Below are 22222 nucleotides of genomic sequence, written 5' to 3' on the forward strand. Positions count from 1 at the left end.
CTGCTCAGGGTGAAAGCTTGTTAGCGGAGAATATACGCTTACATATATGCAGTATGGATCCCTCCAGGTGTAGGATATCCCGACCGAAAGCCCCGGGACAAACGGACACAAAGACCAGCGTTCTGTGCCATAAGCCAATTTATTACTGTGTGACATTATCTTATTTAGTGTCAAAGCGTCCCACCCAGGAACCCAGGACCCCTCCCACTGTGCTCGCAGGAACCCCAGACCCCTCCTTTCGTGCACGCAGGCACAACCCAGAATAATCCCACACCTCCCCCCTCTTTATGCAGTAACGTACCTCCTTTAACCCGTTACGCTAAGCGTGATTTAATCATAATTACTTAGGGACGAGTATCCGTCCCAGGAGCAAGCGGTGACAATGGGAACCCTTCATGATTTTTGTTGAGAATGGTCAGCATGCTGCGATTCATTATACTGCTTCTAGCTATTTTTGCTTTAGTACATGCATATACTAGCCCTATCCCAATGAATACTGTTACCAGTAGCAATATTGTTTGTAAGAGTGATTTAAGCCATCCTTCTAGCTGAAAGCCTAACCCCTCGAGAGTTGCCTCAAGAGTTTTATTTTGTCTTCTACCTGGGCTATTTGGGATATGTCACATTCTACATCGGCAGTTACATTCGGAATGTGTATACAACAATGGTCAACCTTATCTTTAAGGTATCCACAGACGCCGTGTTCCTTTAACAGAAGCATATCCAGGGCCAATCTATTCTGCAGGGTCATTCTTGTTGTGGCTTGTAACTGTATATTTAATTCCTTAAACCCCCTTTTGGTCATGTTGGCCAGTCTATGTACTTGCCCCATCAAATTGTATATCAGCTCCCTATTGTGGTAGGAGGCTATCCGGGCAAACGATTCTACCACCCATCCTATTTTTATCCCAGTGGACGGTTCCTGCCACTCATCGTCTTCTTCACTTACTTCTCTTTTTGTCCTTCTCTCTATGAGAGGAGATTTTTTCCAAAGCGGGGAAAGGGTGGGCAATCCTAAAGTTATTTCTTTTACTGGGCCATCCAAATTTAAATGGGTCGTCCAATTTCCATCACTGGCGGCCCACACAAAATGTCCCATGCTTCGTATAGTCGAGGATTTACAATTCACTGAGGTCTTTTCCCTGCCAGTCTGGCTGGCTATATTCCGATTGGTGATACTCATGTTAACTTGTAGACCTCTGGATGCACATCCGGTGGCTAAGGCTATTTTAACTGGGAGCAGAGATATTGTTTCTAAAGCAGTGTCACAATTGAATATTTGTGTACAATTCCACCACGGGACTGCCTTTACCCTCTCCCGACTACTAGTTTCCCTCTGAGCCGTCTCATATAGTAAACTCTGGTCATTATTCGTCCTTCCTACCCACTGCAAACACCAAGGAGTATTCCCCCCATATTGGTATTTCTGCAGTATATTTAATGCCCATGCTGACTCCCAACCCTCTAATCCTCCTATCTCATTACCTTCTTTACACTTCCATATAACCTTTTCCTTTTGTCGTGTGCGTGGTGCATCATACTCACACATCCCTAGTTGTCCATCCTTGTTGTCTAGGTCCGTAAATATGTAATTTCTTTCCTTTTGACGCCCAGAATAAAGGCAAATCTGACACTCTCTATAAAACCCTTCCAGCATTTCTGTCTCTATGACCGTTTCCGATTCACATTGGATTGTTTTGTTTTTCTCAATCTGGGGTATCGGTGATGTGATTATACCCCAGGGTATAGGATCACCTGCGGATTTAGGTATAGGTAAACAAGCGGTCACTTGACTCACATTCTGCATTTTTGCGAAATCTCTAATTAACCCTATCATTAAATTTTCCTCTTGATTGCTCCTTGCTTGCTGTGTGCACTGAACTGACCTTTTATCTCTCATTTTTAACAACACCGGAATTTTACAGACTCCTCGGGTTGCTCGTGGGCTGCGAGTAGTGCGATGTGGCCACAATTGCACGTGCCCATAGAGCACAAACCAAGTGTCGTGTTAGCTGGAGTCACCTTCCAAGCACGTTCCTGAGAACAGAGCAACCAATAGGGGTTAGGTAAACGCCAATGAGCAGAGTTTGAAACATGCGCGACGTGGACCGATTGATAAAGGGCCGTCGCACGGCTATTTACAGTCCAAGCATCCCCAGGGAAAAAGTCCACCGGTGCAGGAGCTTGGCCCGGTGATCCCACCCACAACCAGGCCACCGACTGATTGCGCACCGTGGTCTTAACTGTCCATGGCAGAACGGTCACATCCGCTATTGTCCCATTGTCCCAAATGTCAATGGAGCCGCACAATCGGGCCATCGGCAGAACGGTTTCTTTTCCGTCCTCCGTCGCATGTGTGGTGCTGTCCGATGACAAGAGTGTTTCATGTGTCAGATTGATACCTGCCTGCACGGTGGCATTGATACGGATTGTAGTCAGCTTCCTTCCCCGGCAAGTAACAGGCAGGAACAACCCACGAAGTGTCCCGTTGAGTACTGGCTCAGCAGACCATAAGTTGTAAGCGTATGGCATTGGGAACAGCGGAGCGGCCCGGTAGCCCACGGCATACTCCTGCCAGTAGCCCCCGTACACTGCAGGGCATAAGGCGAGGACAAGCAGGAGTCGCTGTAAAGGGAAGAAAGTTACTTACTCATTTCCTGTTCCTTTGAGTCCACCTGTTCAGGGAACGGCTGTTCCTTTGAGTCCAGGGAATGGACGTACCCATTGGGCTGGAACCCATCGAACCCCCGATGGTAGTTGTACACAGGCGTAACCCCGACCCATAACTAACAGGGGTACCGGATCCCGATTCCATGGCCCACCGCCCAGGCGTACCTGAACGACCCCTAAAGGTACGCGTTCTGTCATAGCATGGTCTGCGGATCGACCTTCCAAATGATTTAAACTAAAAAGGTCCTTTAATAACAAAGCGTGCGGACAGGAATCTCCATAGCCAGTCGCCTCCATTCCCCCCTCTTTAAGGGCATCGAGGAGAGCTTTCAAAGCCAGATGAGTACGCTCAATAATGGCTTGCCCAGTAGAATTATGCAGAATACCCAAGGTATGAGTGATGCCCCAGGTACAACACCACTGGCCAAAGAGCCGACTAGTGTAGCCTGGACCATTATCTGTTTTTAGAGTGTGCGGGATGCCCATGACCGCAACTGCAATGCGCAGGGCACGAATGCACTCTCGAGCTTTCTGTGCTGTGAGAGCAGTAGCCCACATCATACCACTACAGGTATCCACCACGACGTGGAGAAACCGGAAATGTCCGAAAGGCGCATATTCTGTAATGTCCATCTGCCACAGCTCATTGGGACGCAGTCCTCTCCGATTTACCCCAGACGGCAGAGGAGCAGGGTGACTACAGGCTGGACATGCGGCTATTATAGACCGTGCGTCAGCTAGCGGAATTTTAAATAGACGATGCAACGACAAAGCCGATTGGTGAAATTGGCGGTGCGACTGGGCAGCAGCTACGCGGGTATCGACAAGAGCGGGGTAGCATGCCAAGTCTGCTGCCACGTTACCCGCCGTAATGAAACCAGGTAACTGCGTATGGCTGTTGCATTGCATTACAAAACCAGGCTGGCTGCGCTGAGAAAGAGCATTATACAGGAGGACTGTGGTTTCAGTCCGTGGTGCAATGCAGGAACGGCAGAGGGTGGCAGAGCGAAAACAGTATTGGCTATCTGTTACAATATTCAAAGGCTCTGTGGGAAAAAGAGAGAGCACGAGACAAATAGCAAGCATTTCAAGACGCTGTAAAGAAACAGAAGTGTTGCAGCGCACTTGGCCTTCCCATTCCGAGCCAGTCCACCACACCACAGCAAACTTGTGAGTGGAGCCAGCTGCATCAGTGAAAACAGTTCGAGCCTGCAATGGCTCTGGAGAGATCGGCAAAGCAGGAATTACATCAAGTACAGAAAATAGATTCGCATAAGGCGACTTTGGATATGCCTGCAAAGCATAAGGGTAAGCTGCTAGGGCAGTCTGCAACTGCATAGATTGTTGTAAAAGAGACGCCAGGGCATTTGGCCGTAGTTCCACCGACAACAGGCGCGGTTCACTGCCATCTATTGCACGTACCTTCGTTCGAGCCCACTCTATAGCGAGGGCAAGGAGTTCATCCCATTGTGGAAACGCAACGCGGGGCACAGACACATAGCCAAAAAGCAGTGGGCGCTGCAGCTGGCCCTGATGTAGAATAATAACAGCTCCCTGTACCTGCAGAAGGATGTGTGCAAGTAAGGGCCGCGCGGCATCGCGACGCCATAAGCCTTGCTTTTGGAGGCGTTGCATAAAGCACTCTAATATGTGCTGATGTTGGGAAGACAGCTGGCGCGGGGCTGTCAGGTCAGTGTCGCCCCGTAACTGATGAGTAAATAACTGCATCTCATCAGGGGGCAGCGGAACAAATTGACGGAGCCACTGCAGGGCGCCAACCAACACTTGTAACTGATGCAAGTTAGTAACCGAATTCTCTGTGACCAACAATTTTTAAGGCTGCACAAGGCGTTCTGTAAGCTGAGTCCCCAGATATTTGTATGGAGCCACTAGCTGAGTTTTATCTTTCCCGATGGTCAGACCAAATCTCAATAGAGCGGCCTCTATTTGATCATACAGACCTGAAGGCAGTATGGGGGCAGCAAGCAGCAGGTCATCCATATAATGGACTACCAAGATAGTGGGGTGCTGCTGACGAACTGTCTTGAGGGCTTTGGCCACATACATCTGACAAATTTTAGGGGAATTCTTCTTACCTTGAGGGAGGACAACCCATTCATACCGGGCTGCTGGCTGCATATTGTTCAACGATGGAATGGTTAGAGCAAAATGCTTGGTGTCATCGGGATGCAAAGGTATGCTGAAAAAACAATCCTTTAAATCTATAATCATACATTGCCAATCTCTAGGGATCATAGTAGGTAACGGCAACCCGGGCTGTAAGGGCCCCATGTCCTCCATCGAGGCGTTAACCGCACGTAAATCATGTAAAAAGCGCCATTTCCCAGATTTTTTCTTAATTACAAATACAGGGGAGTTCCAAGGGCTAGTTGACGGAACGAGATGTCCTTGTTGCACTTCTTGTTTGACGAGTTCATGCAGAGCGATAAGCTTTTCTTTTGTGATGGGCCACTGGGCAACCCTTATGGGGTCATCCGACCACCATGTTAAATGCCAACAGGGGCGCGGCTCCCCAGTGGCCCCTTGTATAAAACCTGCTGTGAAGGTTCAATATGCAAGCGAGCTCCTGCTAACACTAATGCATCACGACCTAACAGAGATATAGGAATGGCTAGAACGTAGGGTCTGAGGGGCCCCACCTCCCGCCGGACACCAGCGTGACCCCAGCGAATCAATACTGGATGATGGCTGCGACGACCTTCCACCAAACCACCCACCCCACTGACCGCTCGGGGCAGCGGATCTAGCGGCCATTGTTGAGGCCAGTGTGCGGCAGAAATGGAGGTGACATCTGCACCAGAGTCCACTAAAAAGGTTATAGTGGCTACCGGTGGAAATGGATCCTTCACACCTTGAATAGCTACTCGGGCAGGCAAAGTTGGCCGAGAACCCATGTCAAAGCTAACTTGTATCAGGGGATAATTCGCGCTAGAGAGTCCATCATCACTTTCGGTTACCAGAGGGAATACAGTGGGCTCAGCTGTGGCAGTCCGCAGCTGCACGGGAATCTCCACTCCTTGCTCCACCACCCGTGCACCTGCAAGCCAAGCTTCTGTATTTACCAATCGTTTTCTGGCCCGAGACTGGACAGCGGACTTGTCCACCCCTGCTTGATGGGGGTTGGGACCCATGCTTGCGGCTGAGACGGCGGGTCCCTTTTCGTCCCAGTGTTGGCGTTTCCCGACAGCCCCCCCCTCTTTTCCTCTTTTACCTCCCCTTTTCATTGTGAACACTCGCGAGCGCGGTGGCCAGATTGCCCACACACCCAACAACGGACACGGCTGTTTTTGATCACAGGTTCCGTCTTCTTGGAACAATCACGAGCTACGTGACCACGCTGTCCGCAACGAAAACAGCCTCCAGGATGAATCTGGAGAGCAAACGCCTGGAGGGTGGATGTGACCCCAACCATCTGCTCACTGAGAGCAGCAGCAAGAGGCTGCATCTCCTGAGCCTTGCCAAATGCACATCCGCGAGCAATCAGCTTGCCCGCGTTTGCAGAAGCTGGAAGCGCTTCAAGAGTGGCTTTGAACTCAGGTAGAGCTCCCATTCTTAAGCATTCTCTCAAAACAACATCTTGCGCTTCCGGTGGTAAATTACTGCTCGCCACAGCTGTCTGCACTCTATCTGCAAAGCGCCCAAAGTGTTCCTCAGGTTTTTGCCGAATATGGAGACAACTGGGAGTTGGGCTGACTGCAGCTGTTCCTGCGGAGTATTCCACCGCCCCCATCCCAACAACGCTTCCCCAGGCATACCATGTAAAGGATCCTGGGGATTCACCCATGCACGCGCCATTAACACTTCACCTTCCTCTTCTAGCAAAGACTCAAACATGGGTACCTGTGCTGCCGTCAGGCAGGCTCGGGCAACCTGCTGCCAATCAAACATCAGGGGCCCTTGCAAGGCCACCGCATCCAACAAAACCTGTGTCTGTGGGCTAGAGAATCCCCCCTCCTCTACAGCCTTTTTTAACTGTAGATTTTAGATGTAGAACTTAGGGATATGGTTTAGTGGGGACTGTTAGTGTTAGGTCAGAGGTTGGACTCGATGATCTTGAGGTCTCTTCCAACCTAGAGATTCTGTGATTCTGTGATTCTGTGAACTGTAGCAGCACCTTACAATCTACCGGCTGCCACTGATGTCCTTGAGACCCTGCGAAAACAGGACAGCACCCTATCCGCACAGGACTTGGCATTATTTCACAACCTGAGAGAAGACATTCTCTCGCACTAATAGTCCATTTTTCTCTTGCCTTTTGCACCTCCTCGCGGATGTGCATCGGCTGCCGCGGGGTAGCCTGTCTAGGATCCCGAGACTCCTCATCTGTTGAACTCTCACTATCCACTCATTCTCTCTCTTGGGGCGCAGCACCCTACGGAACGGGAATGCAACGCATGGACGATGGTAGGGGCTTCTCCGAAAAAAGTTCCACCCGCGCTTCCCCTCCTGCCCGCTCTCCAGGGTCAAACGCAGGGGGGGCTGCATACAGGGGCGGCCGGAGGGAGCCCGAAAATGCTGGCGGATGCCACCCCTGCCCCCTCAGGACCCCCAGCAGGGAACAAAATAAGGGAGCCCTTCTTATTTACCCCCCAAAAGGACCCGTCCGATGAAGTATGTACGGTGCTCCCTTCCGCCGGAGGAGCACTAGGTGTTGCTATTCTTTCACGATCCAACCGAACTTGCAGGGGGGCCACAAAAGGTTTCCCACCCTCTTCTTTCTCCTGTTCCACATTATTTTCATCCCCGATCGAGCCTCCTCCTTCGCCTTCCCTGACCCCTCCTTTAGATTGTTTTTTATCGGGAAAGTAGACTCAAGATTCTCCAGGGCCTCCAACTAGAATTTCCTAGCAATGACCTTGGTAAAACCAAGTGCCACTGTCTTAAGTGGTTCAGGGACAGGCACGAAAGACCCTGGCAACTCTGCCAGGTTGGAGCATCTATAAGCAGAGTTGGATGCCATGGGCAGGCATTCACCTGGCATTCCTGGCAGTAAGGGATAAGGCAAGCACACACCCAGAGCTTCAGCAGATGCATGTGTCCTTGAGCTTCCTCAGCAGCCTGTGGGTCAGCAGACTGCATGAAGTGGTGTGGACGCACACAGAACCTGCACCAGCAGCAGGAAGCCCCTGTAAACAGGGGAACCCACACACCCAGAAAAGAGGATGTGTTCTTGTAAGCTGCACTTCCCACCGCAGGAGTGAGGGTAGGGTCAGGAGCTTGTGCAAGTGTGCGAATGATCACTTGTGGGGTCTGGAGTTCTGGGGGTGTAGTTGCAGGAAGCTGTTTAGAAACCCATAGCTGTTTATTAATGTGTCATTGATCCATTATATCACAGAATCACAGAATCTCTGAACTGTAGGGGTTGGAAGGGACCTTGAAAGATCACAGAATCACAGAATCACAGAATCACAGAATTTCTAGGTTGGAAGAGACCTCAAGATCATCGAGTCCAACCTCTAACCTAACACTAACAGTCCCCACTAAACCATATCCCTAAGCTCTACATCTAAATGTCTTTTGAAGACTTCCAGGGTTGGAAGATCATCAGGTCCAACCCCCCTGCCAAAGCAGGTTCCTCAGAGCAGGTTGCCCAGGTAGGCGTCCAGACAGGCCTTGAATATCTCCAGAGAAAGAGACTCCACAGCCTCCCTGTGTAGCCTGTTCCAATGCTCCATCACCCTCACCCTGAAGAAGTTCTTTCGCATGTCAGTGCGGAACTTCCTGTGCTCTAACTTGCAGTCATTGCCCCTTGTCCTATCCCCACAAACCACTGAGAAGAGGTTGGCTGCATCCTTCCATCCCCCACACCTCAGATATTTATATACACTGAGGAGATCCCCTCTCAGTCTTCTCTTCTCCAGGCTGAACAGACCCAGGTCTCTCAGCCTTTCTTCATAAGGAACATGCTCCAGGCCCCATATCATCTTTGTGGCCCTCCGCTGGACTCTTTCCAGGAGATCCCTGTCTTTTTTTGTACTGGGGAGCCCTGAACTGGACACAGTACTCCAGGTGAGGCCTGACCAGGACAGAGTAGACGGGGAGGATCACCTCCCTTGACCTGCTGGCCACGCTCCTTTTAATGCACGCCAGGATCCCATTGGCCTTCTTGGCCACCAGGGCACAGTGCTGGCTCATGGTCAACCTGTCGTCCACCAGGACTCCCAGGTCCTTCTCCTCAGAGCTCCTCTCCAGCAGGTTGTCCCCCAGCCTGTACTGATACATGTGGTTGTTCCTTCCCAGGTGCAGGACTCTACACTTGCTCTTGTTAAACCTCATTTGGTTTCTTCCTGCCCATCTCTCCAGCCTGTCCAGGTCTCGCTGAATGGCAGTACAGCCTTCTGGTGTGTCAGCCACTCCTCCCAGCTTTGTGTCATTGGCGTACTTGCTGAGGGCAGACACTATTCCCTCATCAAGGTCGTCGATGAAGATTTGAACGAGACCGGACCCAGCACTGACCCCTGGGGAACACCACTAGTCACAGGCCTCCAGCCAGACTCTGCTCCGCCGATCACAACCCTCTGAGCTCGTCCAGTCAGCCAGTTCTCAACCCACCTTACTGTCCACTCATCTATCCCACAATTTCTCAGCTTTGCTAGTAGGATGTCATGGGAGACAGTATTGAAAGCCTTGCTAAAGCCACGGTAGATGACATCCACCGCTCTCCCCCCATCTACCCAGCTGGTGATGCCATCACAGAAGGCAATGAGGTTGGTCGAGCACGACTTCCCCTTGGTGAATTCATGCTGACTACTCCTCATAACCACCTTCTCTTCCAGTTGCTTGGAGATGGCATCCAGAACAAGCTGCTCCAATACCTTTCCAGGGACAGAGGTGAGACTGACTGGCCTGCAGTTTCCCGGATCCTTCTTCCTGCCCTTCTTGAAGACCGGAGTGGCATTGGCTATCCTCCAGTCTTCAGGCACCTCACCTGTTCTCCAGGACCTTTCCAAGATGATAGAGAGCGGTTTGGCGATCACATCTGCCAGCTCCCTTAGCACACGCAGATGCATCCCATCGGGACCCATGGACTTGTCTGCGTTGAGCCCACTCAGACACACCCAAACCACTCTCACGTCCACCAGGGGGGAGCCCTCCATTTCCCAGACCCTTTGTCCTATTGCCAGGGGCAAGGAGTCCCGGGGGAGTGTCCCTGAAGCAAAGACTGAAGCAAAGAAAGCATTCAGTATCTCTGCCTTCTCAGTGCCCCCCATGACCAGGATACCCCCCTCATTCAGCAAGGGACCCACATTATCCCTAGTCTTCCTCTTGCTGTTACATACTTGAAAAAGCCCTTCTTATTATCCTTTATCTCTTTTGCAAGCCTCATCTCTAGGTGGGCTTTAGCCTTCCTCGTCGCATCCCTGCAGGCCCTGACAACACATCTATACTCCTCCCAAGAGGACAGGCCCTTTTTCCACATTTCATAGACCCTCCTCTTCCTTTTGATCTCATTGATGAGCTCCTTCCTTATCCATGTGGGTTTCTTGCCCCCCTTCCCCGATTTCCTATTCCTTGGGATGCACAGACCCTGAGCATGGAAGAAGTGCTGCTTAAATGTAGCCCAGCTCTCACAAGCGCCCTTGCTTTCAATCAATCTAGCCCATGAGATACTCCCAAGCAGGTCCCGGAAGAGGTTGAAGTTGGCTCTTCGGAAGTCCAGGGTAGCAATCCTGCTTTTAGCCTTACTTCCTTTGCCTAGTCCCATCTGGAAGTCCACCATCTCATGGTCGCTGCATCCCAAGCTGCCCCCAACCTTCACATCCCTAACAAGGCCATCCCTGTTAGTAAGAAGGAGGTCCAGTAGCACCCCCGCCTCATCGGCTCCTCCACCACCTGCGTCAGAAAATTGTCCTCAACGCATTGTAAGAACTGTTTGGACTGCTCGTGCCTGGCCGAGTTGCTTACCCAGCAGATGTCTGGGTAATTGAAGTCCCCCATGAGGACCAGCGCTCGTGATCGTGAGGCTACTAGCAGCTGCTCATGGAAGGCCTCATCGACTTCCTCCTCCTGATCTGGAGACCTGTAGTCGACTTCCACAACCGTGCCTCCCATACCAAATATTCCTGATACTATTCCTGATAATATGATTCCTGATAATATTCCTGATACTGATCCCGAATATATGGATCGTGGGTTGCCAGTTAACTACGTGTCATTAATGTACTGCATCAAGACCGATTAGATTTAAGCTGTGCAATATGAGCAGATTTTCCCTGTAACAGTTCCCTACCCTCTGCATCTTCCTTCCTGATCAGCCACCCTCAGCTCAACCACAGAGTCAGGCATATTACAGAGCAAGAACAAACAGCACACATTCTCATTTTGGGGCATGAGTGGTACAATTCATCTTTGTTACCAATCTTTGTTCTAAAATTTCATTCTAGAATCTCTCACTGTGCTGTGAACCCAGTAGCAAGTACCTTCTAGTAGTTAATTCCTTCTAGGACAATACCAGCAAGCATGTTTATGGACCGTCTTTCCAATGCAACAGCGCTGTTGGCATGGTCTGAGCCTTTTGTGCACGTTTCTACACACGGTTTAGGTTTGTCCTCATTTATCACCAGCTGTGTGCCCTGCCCTTCCGAGCCTTTGATGCTCATGTTGTTAGCTATCCCATTTCTTCCTGAGCACATACTTGCCTGCCTCTTCACAGGGACAAAGCTAACTGATGGGGTGTGGAAGAGCAGTGTCTGCATGCCCACAGCACTCAGTTCAGAGCGCAGAGAGGCCCAGCAGGGCTTCTTTTTCCTTCGGGATATCCTTAGGGATGCTTACATCCTCCAGAGTTTTCAATCAAGTCACCCCGAGCAGTGCTACAAGCACCATGTGTGCCTCACGTAGTGGTGACAGAGAAAAGCTTCGCGATCTGTCACAGGCAGGGCTGCTGACATGATCTGGTGATCCCTTCAGATCTCCGGCTCCATATCAGCAAGTCACGTGCCCTAGTGAGTGTGTTTATTATTATTTAATTTGCTTTGATAGCAAATACCAACAGCACAGGCATTTTCACACACGTTCTCTCTCACCAGGGAAGGATAAAAACACCGCTAATGTGTCTTGTGAAGCTGCTTGAAAATGTACAGAAGAAGATGCTCTGAGCAGCAGTGGTTCTGGTTTTCATCTGTTTTCCTTTGCCTCTGTGAGTTTCTGTTTTGCAACAAGCCTCTTGTGAAACGTCCTGACAGAGAAATGATGAAAATTCCCCCATCTCCATGTGCTGTGAGAAATACCCCAGCTATGGCTCTGTCTGCACATCAGATTCAGTTCCATGCAGACTGCCCGGCACTGTGGGAGCTGCCCTAGCTCCTCCTCCTGCAGCAGGGCTGTGCTTGTGGCCATACTGGTGACATGGACAGACTCTTGGTGGAGAAGTGATACTGTGGCAGCAATTATGAACCAGCAAGAGAGAGTCGGTCTTGGGACTGCAGGTAACCATAAAGCCTTCCTTTCTGCCCTCCTCTAGGAGAAGGAGAAGGTGGGGGAAAATACGGGGCTGGGATATATAAAGGGCATGGTACCGTGGCTGGCTGTGTACCAGCAGAAAGACCCAGTGCCCATTCTCAGGGTAGAAACCATCTCTTCAGCGTGTCTGCTGCCAGACACTGAGCTGGACTGTCAGTCCTTTGAGTAAGTGACTACTCGCTGTTGTGTTTAACAGGCTGGGATACAGAGCCCAGCTAAGAGTTGGGTAGCTGAGAGAAAGAAGCTCCAGAGAGAGGTGAGGAGGAGGGAGGTAGAGAAAGAGCATTCAGTGAAACACAGGGGGAAGGGAGGGCAACCAGGAAGGTGTGCAGGGGAGAAAAGAGGCGTGACAGAAGAAGAAAAGTAGTGCAGCTTGGGAAGAGCGCAGGCATGGCTTGTGACATGAAGCAAGAGGGCAGTCCCCGTGTTGTCCTACGCTGCAGGTGTGACCCACTGCCAGTGACAGACAGCACGAGCTGGTTACAGTGCCTGCGGGACCTGCCAGGCCTTGGGACAGGGTTATCAGCAGGCTGTCAGGGCACGCAGCCCCTTGGATTATCCTGCCCCCTGACTCTGGGCCGGGGATTTCCACTCTTGCCTTGTGTTTTTCAGCCCCAGCAGAAGGGAGCAGCTGTTCCCGCCTGAGCCCCTGGGTCTTGCTCGCTTCTGCCCTTGCCGTCAAAACTGCCCTCATGACCGTCGGCCTCGGTGGGTGCCAGGGTCCCTTTACTTCTGCGGGGAGGAAGGGAACGGGGCCTGGAGTTGCCTGGTGTCAGGTGGAAAAAGAAAACCCCAGCCTCTTTGCCAGCAGGCGACTGCCCTGCACCCAAACAGCCTGTTCTGCTGCCCCTTTCCCACGCTGCCTCTTAGCTGGGGAGTCGCGTCCCTTGCACAGTTAGCAGGTAGTGTCCTGGCAGGGCCTTCCCACAGCTCCTCTCACTTGCCCACCTGTGCAGATAAAGCCAGTCCTGGGTGAAACCCATCAGTTCCTGCCCTCCCACTGCAACAGGGCCGAGAAGTCTCTGTAGTGCCAGACGACATCTGAGCAGGTTCCCCGAGGGCTGGCTGTTGGCTCTCAGTTCTCCTGGCCGCATTTGTGGTGTCCCTCAGAGCTCCTCGTGACCCTGTTGCAGCCGAGGAGCCAGCATGATCTCCCTGGACATCCTGCTCCCAGGGCTGCCCATGGTTGAGCAGAGTGAGGCGTAAATGCACCAAAATGCTCCAGCTGCATCCCACCCACACCGCCTGGAAGAAACAGAAGGGAAATATGTCGCGTGTAGTGTCCTGGAGTATCGTTACTGCTCTGCGATAACTCTCCTGTGGTGTTCAGCTCCCTTGGGTGAGGCCTCAGCACTCAGCAGTTCTTCCCCTCCTTGGTATGCGTGAAAACGGTGCTCTAAAGCTGCAGATCACAGGCAGATTAAGAGGGAATGCATATTGATATTCCACCTTTACTAGGATGATCTCACAACTTCTTTGACCTTTTCCCGACCTCATCCTCAAAGGAGTCTTAGCTGGGCTTTGTCAGCTGGGAAAATGAGCCTCAGCCAGCTGAGGTGAGGGGGGCTCATCTGATCGGTGTTTGCCCAAGGGAGGGAGTGACCCATAGTGGGGAAAGCTGTCTGCTCTTTTCACAGAATCACACAGAATCACAGAATTTCTAGGTTGGAAGAGACCTCAAGATCATCGAGTCCAACCTCTGACCTAACGCCAACAGTCCCCACTAAACCATATCCCTAAGCTCTACATCTAAACCTCTTTTAAAGACTTCCAGGGATGGTTTCCTTCAGGATACAATTTTCAGAGCTTGTTGGTGTAACCGAGTCTCTGAGGGAGCTCTCAGCCAGAAGGTGGAGGGCAGGACAGCTTGCCCATGAGTGAGGATGAAAGGATGACAGTAGCGCCTTCCTTCTCTTTCCTCTCTTCCCAGTTGTTCTCTTTCACAGGAGCTGTGGCCAGTACAAGACTCTGCCCCAGAATGCTTCGGAGTGGCACTGCATCACCAGTGGATCTGCAAGCCAAAGTGAGTGATGCTAAGAGCCTTGGGAGTGACACTGAGCACATCCCCCAAATTTATTCTGGTGTAAATCAGCCTTTGAGTTTGGGAATGGGATTGTCAGCCAGAGCTGGATTGCCCTAGGGAAGGAAGATGGAGACGTGAGGAAAGAAAATGCTGTGTTTTACAGTCTGACTTAGGATGCTCTGAAAACACGTCCTGGGCCAGTGGAAGGGGGTGGGGTTCTCCATGTCCACCTTCTGATCACTCGTCCCATTCTCTGCCCACATACAGCCCCTCAGCTCCAGTCCAGTTCACAAATCTCGCCAAAAGCACTTCATCCTTTTGTAAGGGATGGCTCAGACCTGCGCTCTCTAGTGCCAGAGTATCTGTTTCTACAAATGTAATGGTAAACATTGATCTAATATAGAAGAACACAGGTAAATTAATATTTTTTTTCACTTCTTCCACTCCCTGGACTCTTCACTCTCTCGATTTGGTGCCAAGAAGGGAATCTGAGACAACTGCTTTGACCCTGATTAGATTTAAACTGTGTGAAATGAGCAGCTTTTCATTTCACAGAATCACAGAATTGTAGGGGTTGGGAGATACATGAAGAGAGCATTGGGTCCAACCCCCCTGCCAAAGCAGGTTCCCTAGAGCAGGTTGCCCAGGTAGGCATCCAGGTGGGCCTTGAATATCTCCAGAGAAAGGGACTCCACAGCCTCATGCATGGAATCTGGGAGCTTTTGAAGAGTGTGAGCCCTGAAGCCTGCATCTTCACTCTGCTGGGCGAGAATATGTGAGTGCAAGGGACATGGTGAAATATATACCTGTAGGTACTGGAAGAACTAAGCACCTCTCCAGGCAGAAGCATTGCAGGCAGTCAGGTTTGTTGCTTTTCATGTGGTTCTTGCAGCACAAGAATTCTTTGCTTCTGGTTTTGGTTCCTCTGTGGTCTTGCTTTGGACCACAGCCTCCTGGGCCTCTCAACCCTTCCCTGTTCCTTTCATTTTTCTGGCCCCATATCAGCAGCAGCTGGTTACAGCATTTGGCAGTCACACCTTGATTGCATAGATTAGCACAGGGAGCCCCTGGAGAGCTCCTGTGTGGGGAACCCAAGAAGACAGTCCCTGAGAGGTCTGGGATTCAGGGCAAGCATCTTCAGCTCTGCTCAGTGTACCAGAGTCTCTTTGTTGGTTGACTAGACTAGAAGGACTTGTTTGTTGGACATGTTCCATATTGAGCTATATTCTGTGTGTGATAGAAACAGCTTACAGATAGAGGTATATAACCTGAAAAAAGATAACCTCGTCCTTTAGAGAATGTGCCCATGCTTTTTAATCCATCATGCGACTTTCTGCATGTATGGCAAATTTCTAGGAAAACATGCACGGCTTGTGTAAGAAACTACCAGTGTTGGCAGTGAGGCTGCCAGGCTAGTTTACTGTGTATGTTTGTTCCTGTGTATGAGATGAGAGCTAATCACTTGGACAATGCTTTTCTGATGTCAGTGTCCCCAGAGGAGTGCTGCCAGCTCCTTCCCATCTCACTTCCTCAGGAACGGTGAGGCAAAAAGTGCCTCTCCCCAAGCAGAGCTTGAATGGGCACGATAGAACAAGGGAAAAAGCTCTTCAAGCAGGGGCCCGGTGACAGCAATCTGTCAGGGTGTCAATGGTGCTGTTTGTGGAGCACAAAAGAGAGCATTTACCGCAGTCCAAAAAGAAATGTGCAGTTCAAACCCCTTCCCTGATACTTGGGGTTCTGCGCTGAGCTCACTAAGAGGCACAGCGCATCTTGTCCAACACAGGCTCTTCTTCCCCTACAGAGGTCAGCTGGAAGTGCTGTCAAGAGGGATGGAGACCCTTTCAGGAAAGCTGCTATTACTTCTCAGATGATCAGATGCCCTGGAATGAGAGCCAGCAGAACTGCAGTGGGATGGGCTCCCAGCTGGTGGTGATCAATACAAAAGCAGAGCAGGTAAGTGCAGGGCTGGGAGAGGGCCAGAGCAGCCTGGAGACAGGAGTGCCAGGCCTGGAGGGGCCTCAGAGCCCCTCCTGGCTCCTGCAGTGGAGGGGGGATGTCTTTGCTGCATCCACTCAGCACTGGCTCCTGTTTGACACCAGCTCCACCCCACTGGGACTCCTGCCACCTCCCTCTGTTCAGTCCTGAACCTCATGGACGTTGTACTCTCCCTGATTTCCAGGATTTCCTCTCTAAGGAAATAAGAAGACAGATGAAATACCGACTAAATGGAATCAATTTATACATCGGTCTGAGAGCACAGAAGGTGGGCCAGTGGCGCTGGGCAGACCAGACTCCCTATAATGAAAGAGCAGCGTGAGTATCCCATGACGGAGAGGGTTTGGTGTGGCTCCGGGTAGTGCAAGAGGGTGGAAGAGATGTGAGGGTGTCTGATGAGCATGGGAGGGATATGCCATGGCTGTCTGTGAGAGGACAATGATGGAGCCGGCAAGGGCTTTGTAGGATACCAGGTTCCTACAGATCCATCCATGCTGGTTAGTGGTTAACGATAAATTATCTGTGACATGGCCATCGGTGCTGTAGGCAGAGAAGAAGCTGCATTTCCTGAGGAGAAATACATGAATTCATACAGGACAAGCCTTGCCTGACCTCCGTACTGCCCCACCACACACATGTGCAGGTGCAGACATATGGTCCATGTGCCTGTAGGTGTGCAGGTGTAAGCACATGCTGGGCCAGTGCTGTCATGCTGCAGAAGCGATGGGATGCTGGAGAGATCACCAGGGCTTGGCTTGCAGATGTTTCTTCTGGAAGAGACGCATCCCCTGCTGGCTGTGAAGTGCCTGGCATGAGCTGTGGTGAGCAGCTCTGCCCACCAGGACTGAACAGCTCCCTGCTGTGTTGGTTCTAGGAAGAAGTCAGGTTTGCATGTAAGACTGCTGCCAGTGGGATTAGCAGAGTGCGAGGAAGGGTACGACTTCTGTCCATCAAACTGCATCTGGAGTGTCTCCCCTCCAAGCCCTGTGTTCCACGTGTGGCCTTTTCCAGCAATGTGCTTGCAGGGTGCACAGGGAGTAACATGTCTGTCTCTCTCTCAGGTTCTGGAGGCCTGGGGAGCCAAGTAATATTCCTGAAGAGATGTGTGTTGTAATCCATTACAAGACAGAAAATCTCCGGAACTGGAATGATGTCCCATGCAGAATCCATTCTTATCAGATTTGTGAAACTGCAGCAGAAACTCTATGATGGAGGAATCCTCATCTTGAGATTAGCAGTGAACTGGGAACAGCAGAGGGCTATGTTGGGAGGGGTAGGAGAGCCTTGGAGCCTTTATCTTGTCTCTGCTGTGTGGGATGATGAGACTGGGAGTGATGTTGCTCTGTGCCCAGCATCCCCTGTGCATGTGTATTTCTGAAAGTACTATGACCCCTCAAATGCAAACAATAAATGCTAGAGAACTCTGCCTGTGCTTTCTCAGGCTGACCATCCCATCCCATAGTCGATGAAGACAAATTTAGCAATGAAAGCTCCAGGCACGCATGGCAGGTGAAGGGTCATATCTGTATGGGAAATGGGCCAATGCCATTCTTTCAATGCCATTGCTTCCATGGGACTGACACACGAGGGTTCAGGGTCATCAAAGCAGTTCCTGGGCTCTTCTGTCATCCTCTTCTCTCTGTGTGGGTCTGGCAGCTGCTGGCTGAAAAGAGCTGGAGCTCTCCTGAAGGAAGAAGATGCAGGAATGCAAGAAGGATGCTCAGAGCTGCTGTTCCCTTTCTCTCCTTGAGAAGAGGTGTCTGCTCCTTGCTGGGTCATAGAGAGTCCTGTTCAGCATTGGTTTTGCTGAACAAATTCTGATTTCCTGTAAAGCAGAAAATACAATATTATACCGATGAAAAAGGCTCTGGGCTCACTCCCCCTCTCTCTCTTTCCCTTTCCCTCTCTAAGCTGAGGTATTTTGCACATGCACGTGCTTCATACCAAGCATGTTGCTGTGCCAGCAAAGAGCCAGAGATGACTGCAGTAGAAGTTGCATACACCCAGTGAGTCTTAACGCTTCAGAGATAACCTGTGTGTAATGGTCCTGTCGCACACAGCCAGGGCTCTGGGAGAGAGCGGGCACAGGAAACCAGCTGTGGGGTTTTCATATGTTGCCATGCTGAAAGTCTTACCTGAGAGAGAAACAGGAGCGTGTGCCAGGAGTCTAGCCTGCACATGGTTGACCAGGTATGAGGACATGGCCCCAGCAGCAAAATTAGTAGGTCTTTTGGTCACCCTTCCCACCTCAGAGCTAATCCTGGACTCAACAGATGCAGCGGGCGTCCTGGGAGGCTGGCACCTCAGTGGGCCCTGTCAGGGCACACCTGCCCAGGCTGGACGATGCTGGAGAAGAGGCAGGGAGAGGCAGGGCGGTTGCTGCCCGTGAGGGCCCCTCCAGAAGTGCAATGCACATTGCCTTCACTTCCACCCGAGTCTTGCTGCAGACCGTGTGCCCCTGTGGCTCCCATCCTTCTCCACCCCTTTCTGTTTCCTGGTCCCTATGCCCCCACCTCTGTTTGCCTCGGGAAGCATCATCTGCCTCGGTGCTCCCAAACAACCCGTGCCAGTTCCCCAGGCAGCGCCGATGTGCATCTCCTGGCTGTGTTGTTCTGTCCTACCTATATCGTGAGCCGTCCCTCTGTGTCCCAGTGCAGGGGAGAATTTGTACTGGAGAAAAGGTGGCTGACCAGGAGAGTTGGCTTCCTAAACCCATCCATGGGAGTCGTTGTGTGGGTGGTGGCAGAAGCTGCCGAATGCCATAGCCCAGCAGATGCAAGGCGGCTGCATTGCCATGTCCCTAGGTCCAGGCTGTAACAAGGCTGAATGTGTACACCAAACAGACACAGCTGCACACATTCACACAGCGTGTACGTATACAGGTACAAGTATGCATAGCATGCAGACAGACAGATGAGCGCTGCTGAAAAGCACTTACACGATCAGCACCAGCAGCCTCACCCTACTGCCCTCTCTGGCTGCTCGGGGTGAAAGCTTGTTAGCAGAAAATATACGCTTACATATATGCAGTATGGATCCCTCCAGGAGCTAGGCTTAGTCATTGAGTATCCAGTAGCTGCACCCTAGATTGCAAGGTCACACAAGACACCTGTTGCTGCAGTATTTCCTTCTCTCCACATCCCACTGATCTTGTTGTATCCGTGCTGTTCTTGTTGGCTCTTCTCTGTACTGCGAGGGTCTGGGAAAGTAGACTCAAGATTCTCCGGGGCCTCCAACTAGCATTTCCTAGCAATGACCTTGGTAAAACCAAGTACCACTGTCTTCAGTGGTTCAGGGACAGGCACGAGAGACCCTGGCAACTCTGCCAGGTTGGAGCATCTATAAGCAGAATTGGATGCCATGGGCAGGCAGTCAGCTGTCATTCCTGGCAGTAAGGGGAATGGAAAATACACACCCACAGCTTCAGCAGATGCATGTGCCCTTGAACTTCCACAGCAGCCCGTGGGTCAGCAGACTGCATGAAGTGGTGTGGACGCACACAGAACCTGCACCAGCAGCAGGAAGCCCCTGTAAACAGGGGAACCCACACGCCCAGAAAAGAGGATGTGTTCTTGTAAGCTGCACTTCCCGCTGCGGGAGTGAAAGCAGGGTCAGGAGCTTGTGCAAGTGTGCGAATGATCACTTGTGGGGTCTGGAGTTCTGGGGGTGTAGTTGCAGAAAGCTGTTTAGAAACCCATAGCTGTTTATTAATGTGTCATGGATCCATTATATCACAGAATCACAGAATCAGAGAACTGTAGGGGTTGGAAGGGAACTCGAAAGATCATCAGGTCCAATGCCCCTGCCAAAGGAGGTTCCTCAGAGCAGGCTGCCCAGGTAGGCGTCCAGACAGGCCTTGAATATCTCCAGAGAAGGAGACTCCACAACCTCCCTAGGCAGCCTGTTCCAGTGCTCCGTCACCCTCACCGTGAAGAGGACAAACAAGAGAGTCCCAGGGGAGTGTCCTTGAAGCAAAGACTGAAGCAAAGAAAGCATTCAGTATCTCTGCCTTTTCAGCGTCCCCCATGACCAGGATACCCCCCTCATTCAGGAAGGGACCCACCTTATCCCTAGTCTTCCTCTTGCTGTTTACGTACTTGAAAAAACCCTTCTTATTATCCTTTATCTCTTTTGCAAGCCTCATCTCTAGGTGGGCTTTAGCCTTCCTCGTCACGCCCCTGCAGGCCCTGACAACACATCTATACTCCTCCCAAGAGGACAGGCCCTTTTTCCACATTTCATAGACCCTCCTCTTCCTTTTGATCTTATTGATGAGCTCCTTGCTTATCCATGTGGGTTTCTTGCCCCCCTTCCCCAATTTGCTATTCCTTGGGATGCACAGACCCTGAGCATGGAAGAAGTGCTGCTTAAATGTAGCCCAGCTCTCACAAGCACCCTTGCTTTCTAGCAACCTATCCCATGAGATACTCCCAAGCAGGTCCCGGAAGAGGTTGAATTTGGCTCTTCAGAAGTCCCGGGTAGCAATCCTGCTTTTAGCCTTACTTCCTTTGCCTAGTCCCATCTGGAACTCCACCATCTCATGGTCGCTGCATCCCAAGCTGCCCCCAACCTTCACATCCCTAACAAGGCCATCCCTGTTAGTAAGAACGAGGTCCAGGAGCACCCCCCGCCTCATCAGGTCCTCCACCACCTGCATCAGAAAAATGTCCTCAACGCATTGTAAGAACTGTTTGGGCTGCTCGTGCCTGGCCGAGTGGCTTACCCAGCAGATGTCTGGGTAATTGAAGTCCCCCATGAGGACCAGCGCTCGTGATCGTGAGGCTACTAGCAGCTGCTCGTAGAAGGCCTCATCGACTTCCTCCTCCTGATCTGGAGACCTGTAGTAGACCCCTACCACCATGCCTCCCATACCAAATATTCCTGATACTATTCCTGATAATATTATTCCTGATAATATTCCTGATACTGATCCCGAATTTAGGGATCGTGGGTGGCCAGTTAACTACGTGTCATTAATGCACTGCTTCAAGACCGATTAGATTTAAGCTGTGCAATATGAGCAGATTTTCCCTGTAACAGTTCCCTACGCTCTGCATTTTCCTTCCTGATCAGCCACCCTCAGCTCAAGCACAGAGTCAGGCATATTATAGAGCAAAAACAAACAGCACACATTCTCATTTTGGGGCACGAGTGGTACAATTCATCTTTGTTACCAATCTTTGTTCTAAAATTTCATTCTAGAATCTCTCACTGTGCTGTGAACCCAGTAGCAAGTACCTTCTAGTAGTTAATTCCTTCTAGGACAACACCAGCAAGCACGTTTATGGACCATCTTTCCAATGCAACAGCACTGTTGGCATGGTCTGAGCCTTTTGTGCACATTTCTACACACGGTTTAGGTTTGTCCTCATTTACCACCAGCTGTGTGCCCTGCCCTTCTGAGCCTTTGATGCTCATGTTGTTAGCTATCCCATTTCTTCCTCAGCGCCTGCATGCCTGCCTCTTCACAGGGAGAAAGCTAACTGATGGGGTGTGGAAGAGCAGTGTCTGCATGCCCACAGCACTCAGTTCAGAGCGCAGAGAGGCCCAGCAGGGCTTCTTTTTCCTTCGGGATATCCTTAGGGATGCTTACATCCTCCAGAGTTTTCAATCAAGTCACCCCGAGCAGTGCTACAAGCACCATGTGTGCCTCACGTAGTGGTGACAGAGCAAAGCTTTGCGATCTGTCACAGGCAGGGATGCTGAGGTGATCTGGTGATCCCTTCTGATCTCCAGCTACATTTCTGCAAGTCACGTGCAACCCCTCCTCTTTGCTCCAAGCACCATCCTTGTTTCCTCAGCAATTAGTCAGAAAGCATGTTGGCAAGTTCCTGAGCTCTGGGTTACTGGGCTTGGGCCTCGCATGGGGACTTGCCCAGGCTGAGCCACACATGGGTCTTCCTGTGGTGTTCTGGCTGCTTTTGTAGGCCCTTGTGAGTGTGTTTATTATCCCTTTGCTAGCAAATACCAACAGCACAGGCATTTTCACACACGTACTCTCTCACCAAGGAAAGATAAAAACACCACTAATGTGTCTTGTGAAGCTGCTTG

At 51.0% G+C, this 22222-nt stretch overlaps 1 protein-coding gene across 2 annotated transcripts; it reads left to right on the plus strand.

Moving 5' to 3' along the window:
* The first annotated feature begins 11778 nt into the window (after positions 1–11778).
* LOC119717042 (C-type lectin domain family 4 member D-like) lies at positions 11779–17595 on the plus strand. 2 transcript variants are annotated; one of them, XM_072042947.1, is made up of 6 exons: positions 11785–12119; positions 12766–12861; positions 14084–14176; positions 15978–16129; positions 16356–16489; positions 17233–17595. In XM_072042947.1, exons 1-6 carry the CDS (start codon positions 11960–11962, stop codon positions 17378–17380), a joined length of 783 nt encoding a protein of 260 aa, XP_071899048.1. In that variant the 5' UTR covers positions 11785–11959; the 3' UTR covers positions 17381–17595. The 2 variants fall into 2 exon arrangements, with proteins under 2 accessions (XP_071899049.1, XP_071899048.1); XM_072042948.1 differs by lacking the exon at positions 12766–12861 and having other exon boundaries at positions 11779–12119.
* The last annotated feature ends 4627 nt before the right edge of the window (positions 17596–22222 follow it).

The sequence above is a fragment of the Anas platyrhynchos genome, chromosome 1 (assembly GCF_047663525.1).
Source record: "Anas platyrhynchos isolate ZD024472 breed Pekin duck chromosome 1, IASCAAS_PekinDuck_T2T, whole genome shotgun sequence".
NCBI lineage: Eukaryota > Metazoa > Chordata > Aves > Anseriformes > Anatidae > Anas > Anas platyrhynchos.

Bases quoted from the DNA above. Each gene is read 5' to 3' on its own strand.
- LOC119717042 (XM_072042947.1), top strand. From the start codon at position 11,960: ATGCAGACTGCCCGGCACTGTGGGAGCTGCCCTAGCTCCTCCTCCTGC. The intron at 12,120-12,765 runs GTAACCATAAAG...TGTGTTTTTCAG, and splicing joins AGTCGGTCTTGGGACTGCAG to CCCCAGCAGAAGGGAGCAGC. The intron at 14,177-15,977 runs GTGAGTGATGCT...CTTCCCCTACAG, and splicing joins CAGTGGATCTGCAAGCCAAA to AGGTCAGCTGGAAGTGCTGT.